Source organism: Echeneis naucrates, chromosome 11, assembly GCF_900963305.1.
Source record: "Echeneis naucrates chromosome 11, fEcheNa1.1, whole genome shotgun sequence".
Classification (NCBI taxonomy): Eukaryota; Metazoa; Chordata; class Actinopteri; order Carangiformes; family Echeneidae; genus Echeneis; species Echeneis naucrates.
Window position 1 is genome coordinate 6,242,806 of NC_042521.1, and position 14,806 is coordinate 6,257,611.

The 14,806-nt window shown below is 41.2% G+C and overlaps 2 protein-coding genes across 4 annotated transcripts; both read right to left on the minus strand.

Annotated features, from left to right (window-relative positions):
* Positions 1–146: 146 nt before the first annotated feature.
* Positions 147–8,291, minus strand: clk2a (CDC-like kinase 2a). Of its 2 annotated transcripts, XM_029514103.1 has the most exons (13): positions 7,972–8,291; positions 6,741–6,940; positions 6,349–6,604; positions 5,133–5,223; positions 4,179–4,245; positions 3,714–3,830; positions 3,300–3,466; positions 2,736–2,830; positions 2,517–2,646; positions 2,252–2,334; positions 2,068–2,147; positions 1,879–1,969; positions 147–1,726 (listed from the first exon to the last, which is right to left on the minus strand). In XM_029514103.1, the coding sequence occupies exons 2-13, from the start codon at positions 6,938–6,940 to the stop codon at positions 1,538–1,540; spliced, it is 1,566 nt and encodes a 521-aa protein (XP_029369963.1). In that variant the 5' UTR covers positions 7,972–8,291; the 3' UTR covers positions 147–1,537. The 2 variants fall into 2 exon arrangements, with proteins under 2 accessions (XP_029369963.1, XP_029369964.1); XM_029514104.1 differs by lacking the exons at positions 5,133–5,223; positions 6,741–6,940; positions 7,972–8,291 and having other exon boundaries at positions 6,349–6,475.
* A 631-nt stretch (positions 8,292–8,922) lies between these two features.
* On the minus strand, positions 8,923–13,206 carry LOC115051200 (histone-lysine N-methyltransferase SETDB1-A-like). Of its 2 annotated transcripts, XM_029514542.1 has the most exons (9): positions 13,169–13,206; positions 12,174–12,363; positions 11,964–12,067; positions 11,444–11,863; positions 10,960–11,106; positions 10,300–10,501; positions 10,067–10,140; positions 9,378–9,568; positions 8,923–9,273 (listed from the first exon to the last, which is right to left on the minus strand). In XM_029514542.1, exons 2-9 carry the CDS (start codon positions 12,341–12,343, stop codon positions 9,166–9,168), a joined length of 1,416 nt encoding a protein of 471 aa, XP_029370402.1. In that variant the 5' UTR covers positions 12,344–12,363; positions 13,169–13,206; the 3' UTR covers positions 8,923–9,165. The 2 variants fall into 2 exon arrangements, with proteins under 2 accessions (XP_029370402.1, XP_029370403.1); XM_029514543.1 differs by lacking the exon at positions 13,169–13,206 and having other exon boundaries at positions 10,960–11,085; positions 12,174–12,698.
* Between the last annotated feature and the right edge of the window lie 1,600 nt (positions 13,207–14,806).

The following is a 14,806-nucleotide window of genomic DNA, read 5'->3' on the forward strand; positions in this document are numbered from 1 at the left end:
TACAAGTGATGTATTTATTATACGGTATGTCCCTTTAGACGGGTAGCATTTCGACACATTTACCTCAGCCACCACACTGATCGTTCTACCTGTCATCCAGCAGCAGCATTAGTCAGCGAGTTAAGAGATGGACTCAGACACAGAGGTGATATTTAAAGACAGGGTGCCTCCTGTTCGCTACCAGAGGCCCAAACTGATACCAAGAGCACCATAAGCCTCTGGCATGGAGGACTTAACTTTAATTCTACGCAATCATACATATGTACAGTTTTATACGCTTTAATTTCATACAAAAAAACGAGTCATTTACAGATGGGGGTGGGGAGTGTGACCTATCGAAACTCAAAATAAATACGCCAACAGAAGTTGGGTGTGGCTCATTGGCTACCACCAGGAGCTGTGTGCTTAACCTGTATGGCGAGACTTCAGCTCTGACCATATCACACATGGAAAAAGGCAGTCTGTTGTGTATGTGAGCATAATCCCATGGCTAATGCTGAAATACTAAGAGGTCTCCAAGCAAAACATCATGGACCTGTCATCCACTCCTTCCACACCTCTATACACGCACGCAAACGCGCGCACGCACACACACACACACACACACACACACACACACACACACACACACACACACACACACACACACACACACACACACACACACACACACACACACACACACACACACACACACACACACACACACACACACACACACACACACACACACACACAGGAAGCATTGCATAACATAACCAACAGACATATCTATCAATAAGAAAGGCTACAGAGGCCTGCATGTGTGGAGTGTCTATCACCATTATCATCTCATCAGCGAATAATAAACATAATGAGCAGAGATTGAGGACAGAAGTTACTTGCAGGTTCAAAGGAAAAGTTATCCAATTTTTCTCATTTGATATAAGCATAAGAAAATGTCTTTTATGTCAGTATGTTTTGAATTGTGTGGGTGAAGACTGCATATACAGCTCCATATCCTTTTTACCCTTTCCTTAGACATTGGAGTCAGCAGACATTTATTCACCAAACCTCAGTTTTCGTGACCCACTGTAGTGATGCTTATTTCCTTAGAGAGGCCTAGTCTTTTCATCACATGCTGATGAAAGTAATAGATGAGTGGACGGAGGTAGGGGACAAATGAGGTTCCGAAGTCAAAAGGAAGACAGGAGCTGCATAGAGGGCTACTTTGGGTACAAACACTCTTCCATTTATAGTTTTTATCCTCTACTGAGGCTGTAACCACGAAAGATTCCTTTTGACTCAGTTTCAGTGTTCTGTGGGTTGTTTTGGTCTCTCTGCTGCAAAAGAAAAAAAAGAAAAAACACACCTCTTCTGGCTGCAGAGGTGGATATCAGAGGGATGGGATGGAGGAGCAAGAAGTGAGTGAAAAGTGTCCATGCTCTAATGACAAACGACAGAAAATATCTGAAGCCCCAATGAAGTCAACTGTTCACCTGTCCCACATATAAAACACTTAATCTCCTCTGCCATTTAGTCTTTTGAGGCTTGTGGGTCACCGGCTGATGTCTCGGTTACCCTCCCAGTTCTTACTACCTGCTGCCTCACCAATCCCACCGCTCTCAAAAAAAGGGTGTTTAAGGGAGTCAGCCAGCACCAGCCTCTTAGAGGGTTCATACTCCAACATGCTTTCAATGAGGTCAAACAACTGGTGGTGTTCCTCCGCCTCCGACAGCAAATACCGCTGTTGGACAGAGAGGAAAACAAAGAATTAGGGGAAATCTTGACTGATCGTCGTGGTACAGAACAGTAACGCTTTTGTACTCAGTGTAATTCAGTGTTTTCATTTCAGCCATGATAATTATCATATTCTCCTTCCACTTGAACTCCACTTACCCGCAGGGGTTTACAGTTTTCTCTGACGTATTTCCCCGCTGAAGAGCTCTCATCCCAGTCCAGACGGCCACGGTAGAAATACTTCTGCTTCCTGAGAGGTAACAGACGTCAGCATGAGCAATGTTCAGCCGTGTACATGATGCCAATATAAAGCTGGTTGACATTGGTGCAGTCTGTAGGTTCTCTCACCTTGTTTTACGAATCATCCTGGAGGGGACAGGTCCCAGGATTCTCTCCATCATGGCCAAATGCTCCCTATTGTCATGTGTCTAAAAAAGGAGTTCAATAATGAGTGAGAATTATAATGAAAAGCATTATTCAACAGAAAAGACAAAGATTCAGCATTCACATGTCACGCAACAGCTTCCTGTACCTGAAACAAAGTGAAGCCCAAGTAGTACTCAAACAGGATACAGCCAATGCTCCACACATCACAGGGATGGCTCCAGCCCAGCTCTGGGGGAGGGGGGACACATAATGAATACACACAAATACGAAGAAAATTTGTCCATCTTAGGGTTGTTGCTTCCTGTTCATCTCAAAACCAGATTTGCTGGTGAATATATAATATAAAATAATTTTAGATGCTATATTAAGAAGCTGTTTTAAATGAGCTCATGTTTAAGAGTCACTCTGACCTAGTATGACCTCAGGAGCACGGTAATGCCGTGTGGACACAATGGTGCTGTGGTGTTCATGGTCAAAAGTGGCGCTGCCAAAGTCCACTACACGTATTGCCGTGCTCTTAACTGTCCGTTCCTCTCGTTTCTGCAAAATAAAAGACAAGAGATTCTCTTAATTATTACAACAATGGATATAAACAGTGTTGTCACAGTATTGTACTGTATGACTCTTACCTTTTCTACATTGTAGGACATTGTGAAGTCTGAGTTGACGAACAAGATGTTCTCCGGTTTTAAGTCTGTATGTGTCAGTTTATTGTCATGGAGAACTATGGAGGGGAAAAAAACAAAACAAAACACTTGTGAATGCAGTCTTTCTTATCTGACAGTAAATTACAACTATTTTAAATAATTTAATAACAGCTGAGTTTGTTGATTGTTTAGCATTAATAGTCTGCTTGGAGCTGTAATGCCCTCGTGTGGTTACAGAATGTTCACCACAGCTGCTCTTAATTCATCCACTCCCTCAGGCAAGTAATAGAATGAGGTGGGTGTGAAGAATAAGGGGGTGTTTGTCTGTTCTAACTTAAACCTTCATGTTTTTGCAATGAAGCATTTTGACTTAATGTCCTAAAATGCAGTTTTCAAACAGAGTGTATTCACTGAACACGCACTAAACATATGTTGACAATATGGGATTCAATATATCCTTAATTTTATTAATCATCCAAGTTTCATATTTACTAAAAGTAAGAGAAATAATAAAAAAAAATAATAATAACAAAAACAAAAACTTACATTTCACAGCAAGGCAGATTTGGTAGGCCATGTGCCTGACCTGACCAATTGAATAGGGCAGGTAGTTGTTTTCCTTTAAAAAGTCAAATGTGCTGAGGGCGAGGAGCTCAAAGGAGATGCACATGTGACCGTGGTAGTCGAACCAGTCATACATCTGTACACACAGGCTGCAAGATAAACAGGATGCAAGACGTTTATTAGTGAATTAGTGGATCCTTACTGCAGTTGAATCCAACATTTTCAAAGAGGCCAATCTAGTAAAACATTTCTTGGTAACCCTAACCCTAACCCTAACCCTAACTCTTCTCACAGTAAAAAAAAAAAAAAAAAAAAAGACATTTTGCTAGCTAAGTATTATTAGGGGAAATGGCACTTGTTCAAACACAAAACACAAAGCACTCAGTCAAAACTCACAATTTGTTGTCAGGGTCCTTTTCATTGATCTTCTCGAGAACATTGATCTCCAGACGTGCGGCTTCCTTGTACTTCTCTACATTTTTTATAATTTTCAGAGCCACATGCGCTGCTCCTCTGTAGGCATAAGGGATAATAAAAGGCAAAAACACATTAACTACATGTTGAAAAGTCACTTTGAGGAAATGCAGAAATGGCCTTGCTGATGTAAAAACATAACAGTTAATAGGCTGGCTTTACCATCATTATTTCTTATCAACACTTTAAACTACAAAGAGAAAGGAACGGTGGTAAACTATAGCAAAAGTGGATGTTGATGATTACGATCACAATCAAACACACAAAAACACTCAAGCACAATTAACAAATATTCCCCACTGGGGATCTCGAAATGGGAGCCCTGATGTTGACAGCAGTTTTTTTTAGCTTTAATTGACACACACACACACACACACACACACACACCTGCGATGGTCAATGCACTGCATCACCCTCCCAAAGGTGCCTTCTCCCAAAGTGCTGACAATCTCATCTGTAACACAACACAGAGAGAAAAAGGAGGAGAAAGGGGAGCAGGGAAAGAAAGAACAGGAGCATTAGAAATACAGACTTAGGCAGGAATACATAATGCAAAAGTGTAGACAGGCGTATCCATGCTAGCGCCCATCCTTTTTTCCAAATGGCTGCCTATTCAATCTGGCAGACTTTAAACACTTTGAGGTAAACTATGATAATCAGATGCATTGCTCAATGATAAGGGGGCAAATGCAAAGCACTCCCTAAACTTGATGACCAATTTTCAGCCATCAAAAATGAGGGTATATGCTTTCAAGATGTGGCTCTATTTATCCACAAAGAAAAGTGTAAGGGTGTGTGTGTGTGTGTGTGTATGTGTGTGTGTGTAGAAAAACTGGAAAAATAATTTACATTTCAAATAAACAATGCATGAGCCTGAAAATAACAATGTTAGTAGAATACTGTCTATATGTGTGCTGGTTGTACGGTTATGAGACTTAATTGGTGATGTGCATGTTACATGTCTACTAAAAAAAAAAAAATCCCTGAAATCCTCATAGTGGAAAATCACTATCTTAAGTTACAGTTAAACCTGTAACTGAGTTTTAATCTAAAACACAACAGAGACAAACAGCTGCAAATAGAAATCTATGTATAGGAAAGTCAAGTAACCTGTGAAACATAGAAAATGCTCCACGATTTAAAATCCTAGAACGAAAAGGAGAAAGTATCTAAAGTCCCTCCTAAAATCTTCAACATTCTTGCAATCCACCCTGCTATTTCAGCTAGAGCGAAGAGCATTCTAGCAAGGATTCATCATCAGGCACTCCCATGTCATGTAAATGCTCTATGCTTTAATATTCATATGGAGAAGGGTTACGATAGAGTAGTGGCAGTGAGTACATCTCTCTTGCAGGACGTCCCCACTCCGACAGATCAGGTGCCCTTCCTCGTCGTCCCTCACACTCAGTGCCCGCGTCCGGCTGTCGCTCCGCTGTTTTCACACCCAAACCGCCATCAGCAGGTCACGACACGACCAAAGGGTAACGAGGGTTTTCAGGGACAGCCGCAGCCATGGCGTCAGGCGGCACAGGTAGACGAGGAGGGAAGAGGAGGGTGGTGTTGGTGGTAGTTGATGTTGTTGTGGTTGTAGGTGGGTTTGGTGGTCATGGGGCGATTCACGCATGACACCACGTGAAGGAAATATATAACGATAGGGATATAGTGCAAGGGAACAAGTCAAAGATCACATGTTGTCCTCTGCTCCTTCCCCCCCTCTACCTTTAAACCACAGCTGCTTACAAAACAGGGAAGCAACTGGCAAATCCATTCATCATCGCAGAAACCAATTAAGACAGTAAAAATAACTAAATGAAAACTTATCAGGTTGACTTTTTTCAGAATGAAAAAATAAAATGAGGACCATATGTAATCAAGCAGCAACATATAACCCCTAACACTTATGCTACATCTAACCAACACTGCCCATATTTGTCAAGTTATACAACTTTAACACAGCTGTGGCTCAGTACAGCCCACACTAAAGCTGCATTTTATTAAATGTAACTAACATCTGACAAAAATTTCTTATATTTAAATCTGAATTGAACTTATTTGGTAGAACATTTTCACTTTTTTCAGACTATCTGCACATAAGTATCCAGGTGGCCAGGCAATTGTTACTACTTGTATTTAAGCCTCTTCAAAAAACAACCAACAACTTCTAAATCCATTTTTATGGCCACAGAATTAGCTTCGCTAGAGTTACAGTTAATAAAGCAATGGTAGGTGTGTACCTGATGGGCAGCAAGAATTAATGATTGATCATTAATAAAGTGACGAAAACGTGTTTGCATAAAAATGAAAATGCTCTGCCAAAAGCAAATGCCAATTTAAGCAAAACCAGTTTAAGGAAAAAAAACAGTAGTAATTAAAAAAAATTCCTCTGACAGAACAAAAACAAAATCATAAAGATTGTACTACTTACCAATTCCAGGGGCTGCGAATAAGAAATGGTTAAAGAGAGACAGTGACAGAAAGAGCTGAATCAAAGTGACAGAGATGGACAGAAAGAGGTTGAGGAGAGTTAAGACATAATCTCGGATGTGGTTGTACTCACCGAGGAGGATGGGCTATAGGACCTGGTTCTACGCCGCCTTCGTTTGTGCTTACGCCTGCTGCCTTTCCGTCTATATGACTCATCCCGCTCGCGTTCCCTGTCGCGGCCACGTCGGTAGTCGTACATATTTGGGGAGAAGTCCCGTGGATAGTAACTTTCAGCTGCTCCATGTGGCTCCCTTTCTCTGTCACGGTCTCGATCACAGTATCTTCTGTCAAATGGCCGGTGCTCCGTTGAACGATTGTCATAACTACGACTGAAACAAAGGACATTTTTGCATTAAAATCTACCCATCAACCTACCAAACCTAAAAAGGATCTGAAAAATGTGGACCTAAAAAAATACGTTCTACAGGAAAAACCAAGCATATCTCGGCATGCACCCTAACATACCTCCTTGAGCGTGCATAACTTCCCTCTTGTCTATGTCCTCGTCCCCTTCTGTCTCTGTCACTGCTAGATGAGTATGTTGGTGATCTTCTGTGTCGGTGTCTTCGCCCTCTGTCTCGGTCTCGGTCTCTGTCACGGTAACGATCCTGGTAGCTGCTTCGACTGTCTCTGTCCGAAGACGAGTACCGTCTGGTGTGAGGCATCTGGGTAAAGACGATTGGAATTTAAAATGATGTGTCCTTTTAAGGCACTTCTTGTTGAAATATTAACTACACAGAAAGATTGAAGTGAGCTTCAGGACAGCCACGCCACACATTTTCCTGAAGTGGCAAATATTCAAATCAGTAGGTTTTAGAAGTTAGGGTGGAGGAGCAGATTGAGGAGAGAAAAATAAACATTTAAAGCTAAAGACTGCTACTGCTGTCACTATTCAACTTTGAAAATATACATGACAGATGGGTATGGGTGAGGACAACAACTTCGTAAAAGCACCGTGTTTTGCAAGAAGTGTGTCTGTGTAGGAGGCCTTAACCTATATTTGAATACAGGAAACCACAGGATCAACTTTAACGTGCAGGGTCAGTCTAAATGTGCCTAAATATAGTTGCAACTACACAGACAACTGTTGAGGCGGTCTGGTAAGATGTGAGTAACCGAACAGTGATCCAATGTGGGGAAGCATTTGTTACCATCCCTGAACCGTGATCGTGTTGAACTAGTCACAACACACCACTAACGTGTAGGGGTGCCACTGTAAATAAACAAAAAGACCCCGTAACGTAACAGCAACTCCAAGACATTAGCAGCAAAGCTTTGACTAAACTAGATTCAAAACCCAACAAAACACGGGCTGGTGTTAAACATCTACAAACGTCGCAAACGCTTTTTTTTTTTTTTTTGCATACCTTCAAAAAAAAAAAAAACCGATGCGTTGGTAGCGTTGCTAATTTCACCAAACACTTAAAGCTAGAGTACAACAACTAAGCATTTCCCCCGTTTTCCAGCGCCGACATACAAACAGCGACGATGAATTTAAACTGAAAACAGCACACGAACTGGCCAACGAGCGCCGAACTGGCAGTTAGCATGCCGCTCTAGCTGCAATAGCTAATGTAAATAATTTGACCGCCATCTTAGCTTAGCTCCGTGTTAGGCGACCAGCTAGCTGGCTAGCTAGCTAGCTGAGCTGAGCGCTAACCGTTTGGTTGGAAAGTGGCCCGTAAAGGTCGATTACCGTTTTAGCAGCGAGGCCTGTACGTTTGTCCCACAAGAAATCCGTGGTGGCGATCCAGTTTTATCTTTATCTTCTTGCTAGCCCGGTGTTTCAGAGCTTCCTTGTTAGCGGAGGAGGAGGGGGGGGGGCAGCTAGTTATTTTCTCTATCAGCTCGTTCAGACCGGCGGAGCTAACGCCTCTCTGCGCCCCGAGTCCGACTGCGCTCCTCCACAAACACGCTGACAAGTTGCTCCACTCGCTCCTATAAATACATTTTAATGTCACACTGGCGTTTTATTATTATTATTATTATTCCCGGATGAGTTATTGTTAAAATGGCCCAAAAAAAATGGGTGGAGAAAATATTAGTTCCGGTTTCACAAAGTAAAGTTAAGTGACTTCATCTGATAACATATATATATATATATATATATATATATGTGTTTTCTTTCATTTATTTGTTCAGTGGTTAGTTAACCAATCAGGCAGGAAAATTATTCTATTAACTATTTCCAAAATTACCTGAAATATATATTTATATATTTTCAAGAAATTAATCTCTACAAAATCTGAACACAAATCAGTGTTCAGTTTACTAATTTTCCTTGTCAGCAAAAATAGAAAATCTGGGGCCAAATCTCAGCATGGGCGTTGACGTCTCACTACTTTTTAAATCATTTAATAATTTAGAGAAAATAATCTGATTCACAAGGGAAATAATAGTCTTTTCAGAATAGCTGGGATGGATTGCCTAATGAAAAAAAAAAAAAATAAGCATTTCATTACACAACTACATCAACAAAGGAGATGAATATTAACTAAAGCATATGATGTACAATTATGTCTAACTTAACATCCAATCTTTTGGTCTAAACTTGACCTGGTGACAGTAGGCTTCCACAGTTTGTGCTTTTTATGTTTACGTACATTTAAATATAATAATTACCAAGTGCAAATGCTTTTGTAGAAAATTAAACAATTTATTTTCATTTAAGAACACAAAAACCATGATACAATCTCAGTTGTCAACACATTCTGGCCAGATTGAACCACTGTGCTTTTTTGTGTTTTTGTGACGTGGGAACCACAAACAGATTCTCAAATATCACATATGGCAGAGAAACACATAGGGGGCGGATAAGACATTGCAGGGATATACTGAAAAGAGTATTTTGTTTAAGAGAGAAATTGACTTTACAGTTGGCTGAAGCAGGTTAAATCTTCCTGCAGTTGGCCTTGTGCGACTCCAAATGCGTCTTCATAACAATCATGTGCTCCAAGCGTAAGGAGCCTCGGTATATCCACTCCTCATGTTGACTGTCCTGCTCATGACAACACATTAACAGTATAAGCTAAATATAACTTCATAAAGATAAACATCAAGAATCCAGTTGAATTTTAAAGATTGCCGTCTAAAGGTATTCACCTGAAAAACAACCTGGATCAAGCTGCAGTCAACCACCTTAACCTCACATTCCTGCTGGACTCCGTGAAGTTCTGCATTCAGTAGCTCACCGACCTTGTATTGCATCTGACGGACGTAAGGCCAGTTCTTCAAATACTCCTTCATGAAATTCTTGTGATTGTTGTCTAAAATGTCTTCCAAAGGATGCATCACTGTCACAGAGAAAAGAAGAAAACGTCTGTCACTTTCCTTATTGGCAGTCACGTAGTATGTGCTGCTGACTCCTGGAAATACAGGAATTAGTATAAACTCCTCCTGAATGCTTAATCAGGGTGGAGACTATATGTAAGATACAGATACCCTAACCCTGGAGACTTTTCAGCAGGCACAAGTAAAAGGTAAAACGGTGGCCACATTTATACATCTTATCTGTAATCTTGCCTGGCTGTAGACCTCTAGCTCACAGTCTAAACTTTAGTTACTCAAATACTCACACAGTATTTTATAGCCTTTTTTTTTTACATTTTTAATTTCTTTAAGGTTGAAACACTTTTAATATACCACTGCAAGTCAAGAAGCATCATCCAAAAATAAGAAATAAGAGTTGAATCTACTGTGTTACCCATCAATTTCCACGCATTTAACAACGTCAACCTTGCTGACATCAATCCTCAAAAACGGTTCTGGTATCGAAAAAGAGCTGAACTTACATGGTTTGTACACCATATGAAAACATTTTAAGTCTACATAGGCTGGTGTGTGATCATCAGTAAAGACCAGGAACCTGCAAAATGGAAAGAAAAAGAGAAAACTCAAACCATAATTAAGCTACTGCAAGTATATTTGTATTGCACTTTATCATGGGTATATGATAAAAGTGCAAGATTAAAAGATTAGATGTGCTTTGTTGAGAAGCAAGGGTCACCTGAAAGTGATTTATTACCTCATTTTGTTTTTCCTGCTGGGGAGCTCTGCCAGGATACCGGGACAGAAGTGGAACTCATCAGGTTTACACTTGACTACCACACGAGCACCAACAAACAAGTGCTCCAACTGTGGCATACAGTCAATGGCGATGTGGTGACTGGACACAAGGCTCTTCCCCCTCTCTTCAAAATGAACCTTGTACTTCACTCTGCCATCATCTAAAAAAAACAAAACAACAAACAAACCACTCGTTAATTTACAGAGCCTATTAAAAGCCCTCTCTACATGTGATCATTTCTCTGTATTTAGAATTCATGGTGAAAAAATCTGGATTTAGTGTATCTCCGTCCAACTCATACTAGATTTCTGGTGAATGAAAAAAGCGCAACAAGCTTCGGACTGGGTGTGTAAACTTTATGTTACACTGCTCTGGCAAAGTTTATGCATATGATTCGGTTTTACTCACGTTTGTATCAGAAAATGTGTGAAGAGTTTGTGTTATGATATTAACCAAATTAAATCAATTCCACAGATGAAGATTTGTTACATTAAAACTCCTGATTAGACTTTTGCTAAACGTCAGAAACAACCACTTAACAGACAAACAGCAGAAAGCAAATGTGTTTCATTGTGTTCCATGTTGTGCTGCTGTACGGATTTTTTAAAAATGTCTTACCCCTTGTTAATATGTCCACAACTTTCCCACGCTGCCAGCTCATGGCCGTCCTCCTGGCGAGGACCTTCATGTTAACACTAAGTTCTCCTTGTGGCAAGCCAGGGGGGGTCTCGGTGGATGCTGATACTACGCATGGGGGGGTAACTCCTGTCAGTGCAAAAGGTACACAACATGTCCTCTCTGAGCATATAGGCATAGACCCTTAAAATTAAAATGTAAAGAAAAGTTGAAAGAATAAAACAAGCCAGAAATTTACTGAAGTTAGCACGAAAAAAGCACTCCTAATCTCAGCAGGTAGCCAACGAGCCAGCAGTTTTAATTTATTGTCTTCATTTTAACATCAATTAGCTAATATTATCAGTAGCAATGGGGTTTTCTATGACGGAGGCAGAATGAAAGCAAAAAGAAATGTTTCATAAGATCACAATTATATTAAATGATTTAGTGTCATGTTTTTGTATGGTGCTCCTGTTATGGACATTACCGTTGCTATTAGCTGCCGACGTTGATGCTTTCATGGCCTCTGTGCTGGCTTTGGCTGTTGTGTGACGCCTAGGAGGTGTTTTATTTGGCATTTTTCTCCTCTTACTTGGCACATCAGAGTCACTTGAGGTTTCATCTGGGATCCACTGTACATCAGACCCGAAGCTGCTAGAGAGTTCATCATCAGTGAGAGACTCTGGGGATGTTGGTGGACATAGAGCGTTGAACGTAGATGCGGGCAGTCTGGTCAAGACCACCACTGGTGTCCTAAAAAGCCTCACGGGAGTGTGAGAGCTTTTTTTCTCTCGCTTTCTCTTCGGATTTTCCCTGTCCAGCAGGTTTTTTTGTAACAGAGGAGAGCAACGTTGACTATCAGGAGAGTGGCCGACTGGAGTCTGACATGGGGATGGACTTTTTTGTCCTTCACAAAGAAAAGCAAAAATAAAAAAACTGAAATAAAATGACTGAGCAATCACCAACGGACACAAGCATAGAGTACGTTCACAAATGATGTGCATTACCACAGTCACTGATATCATGGTCATCGTCAGAATCTGCATCTCTATACTGTAATCCGAGCATCGAGTATTGTTTCTTCACCATCAGCTCAAATGATGCCACAGACCTGCAACAGCAAGTCGCACAAACTAACTAATGTGTCCAACTTCTCTTACTTCTCTTAAACGTGAGCCAATTCATCATTATTATTTTCCAAAAGATACAACACTCACTCGCAGAGCTTCAGGAGTTGGGCTGCCTGTCTCTCCTTCCTTTCCAGCAGCGACTGCAGCAGGTCGCATTTCTTCAGCACATCTGCAGAGACCAGCTCGTTCTCATTAACCTTCTCCCTGATCCACTTTTGGAGCTCCTCTTTGCTCATCTCTATTTCATCCCCATCCATGATCACTGCAACACATAAGGCTATAGAGAGGGACACACATCTGTAAATTCAGTACACAAAGTGGTTGGACCAGCTCTCGGTCGATGTCACATGCCATTATGCATCTGTTCTGGCCTTGAGAGGAGCCTAAAGGTCGTGTCACCACAAAAGACGCGGACTCTGTCCACACATGTCCCACTTTGACGTGTGTTTACTGAGACCTGTCCTGGGACGGTGGGGACAACAACACCAGTGATGTGAACATCAGCAGAGGATCAGAAAGTTTGGTGTCTGTAGATAAGATTACTCCAGTGTATCGAAGTTCAAACAAATGAGACAGCTTGAAAAGCCTTCAGGTGTGCATGCAACTCTTACTTTTTTCAGTGAAGTTTAAAAAAAAAAAAGAAAAAGTAAAACTATAAGCTGTGGCGAGAGAAAGGCCTTGGCATGCTGTCATGCTTAGGAGGGGAAATATCTGCTCCAAATACATAAACAGCCAACCAAGTGTCACACAACTCTGCTGCCTGTGAACTCATCCAAACACGAGTAACATCTGTTGTTATTGTGAAGCTGCAGTGTGTCTGAGGATTGAATAAACACAAGCAGACACCCTGATGGTCGGTTTGTGTTGGATATGGAGGGGGGGGGGTTGTTTTAAGGACCTGGACCGTCCATCACCAGCCGGAGACGGACAGCTGCTCCCATCTGCTGTTTAAGAGGGATATTCAACACACTCCTCTTTCCTACCGACCCGGGACTCATCTCTGCTGTGCGTTTGTTAAACAGTTTGTTAAACAGTTTGTTAAACAGTTTGTCAGACAGTCCAGAGTGCAGCTCCGGTCTTACCTCAGAGCGGACAGCCGGGTGAGCAGCGTCTTCTTCGGCTGCTGCTGCCGCTCTGAGCCGCTGCTGCCCCCTGTGGCCGGACCAGATAAAGACAAATATCCAAATGTGTTTTTCTGTATATTTGCTTTTGCTCTTTCATATTCGTATTCTACACGACTCTTCCAGATTTTGCCAGCAGCTCTTTTGGACAGTGCAGAGAAACAGCTTCACCTTTGTTCTGGGGAATATCTATGAAGGTTCCTCTTGGTTGCATGTTTATGCTCCTGGGGATTTTTCTGCAGGCATCACTGAGAATAGCAACTCAGTTTCCACATCCTTTCTCTTTGGAGGGTGTTAATACGTCTTTCATGCATGTAAGAGGGAGCTGCAGCTCTGTTTGAATTGTAAATCAGCTAACTAAGGTAAAAAGCTGAGGTGGAGCTGTGTTTGTGAATATATGGAGCTACAATTAACCAAAATATCACTGAAATTTCAATATGGGCGAGCACAATATTCACTGAGAGGATCCTCAGCCTAAAAATAATAACCCCAGACAAAAGGGAACTTCACAATATATAATATTGCATACGGAGCAGCCCCAGTACTTATTCTCATTACTTCCTGTCCCTCTCCTCATTCAAACATTTTAGTGTGGTCTCCGTCTCATCCAGCTCTGTAACTTACCCAGTTAAATCCCAGCGGGGTTGGTGCCTGATGTCACCTGACTATCTGTCTCAAATATCAAAAGGTCTAGTCACGCTGTGATGAAAGTTTATTTGTGTGGTGAGTCATTAATTCAAGCTGTTGTTCAAGTTGACAAACTCTTAGATGACGAAAGGTTTCACACAGATTAAGTCTTGAGCTTTGTTTGTTTGTTTTTTTTTTTTATTGTGAAACAAATTATGTTGCAACCTTACTGTGCTTTAAGAGTGTGACAGAAAAAGTAACATAAATCAAAGCTTCTTCCATTTTAGACTACAGTAGCTGACTTCGTCTTGGTCTCTCGCAAAATCAGAGGTTGCATCACTTCCTGACATAACAAAAGTCAATTACTATTATTCATTCCACGAGCAAAATGTTGATCTTCAAGTGCAAACTATATGAAAGTTCTGCGTAAGAGGGGAAGAACTAGTGTATGACTAAAAAAACTGTTGCTGGACTTTGGGCCCTTGCAGGAGTAGAAAAACGGATAATTGACATCACTACTTTTGGCTGGTGGTGATAAAGACAGAGGCATTGTGAGGTCTTTTCTCTCACCATTTTTAATGTCATGCTGCATATTGAAACGGCAGAGGTTGTGCTGAAGTAATATGAATTTCTTGATTTTACAATGGCTTGTGAAATTATTAGGAACTTTTGCAGCAGAAAATAGGAAAAAAAAAAGTCAAGCTACCAACAGTGACTAGTCAAAAATATTCATATTAGCTGGTGCATGTCTTGTGACCGGTGTCCATGTGATAAATGTTTAATTCTTTTGGTTAAAAGGTGGCCTAACTCTCCTGCATGGTTAGACCAGCTGTCCGAGGGTTTAAAGTCAATCTAAATTGTCTTGTAGAGTCCTGGAACAGAGACTTCACTCAGGTGATCTGTTCCTCCTGGTAGGTGGAGGTGGAGATGGAGCCGTAAGGATCCACCACAGTCTGAGCGCATCGCACCACT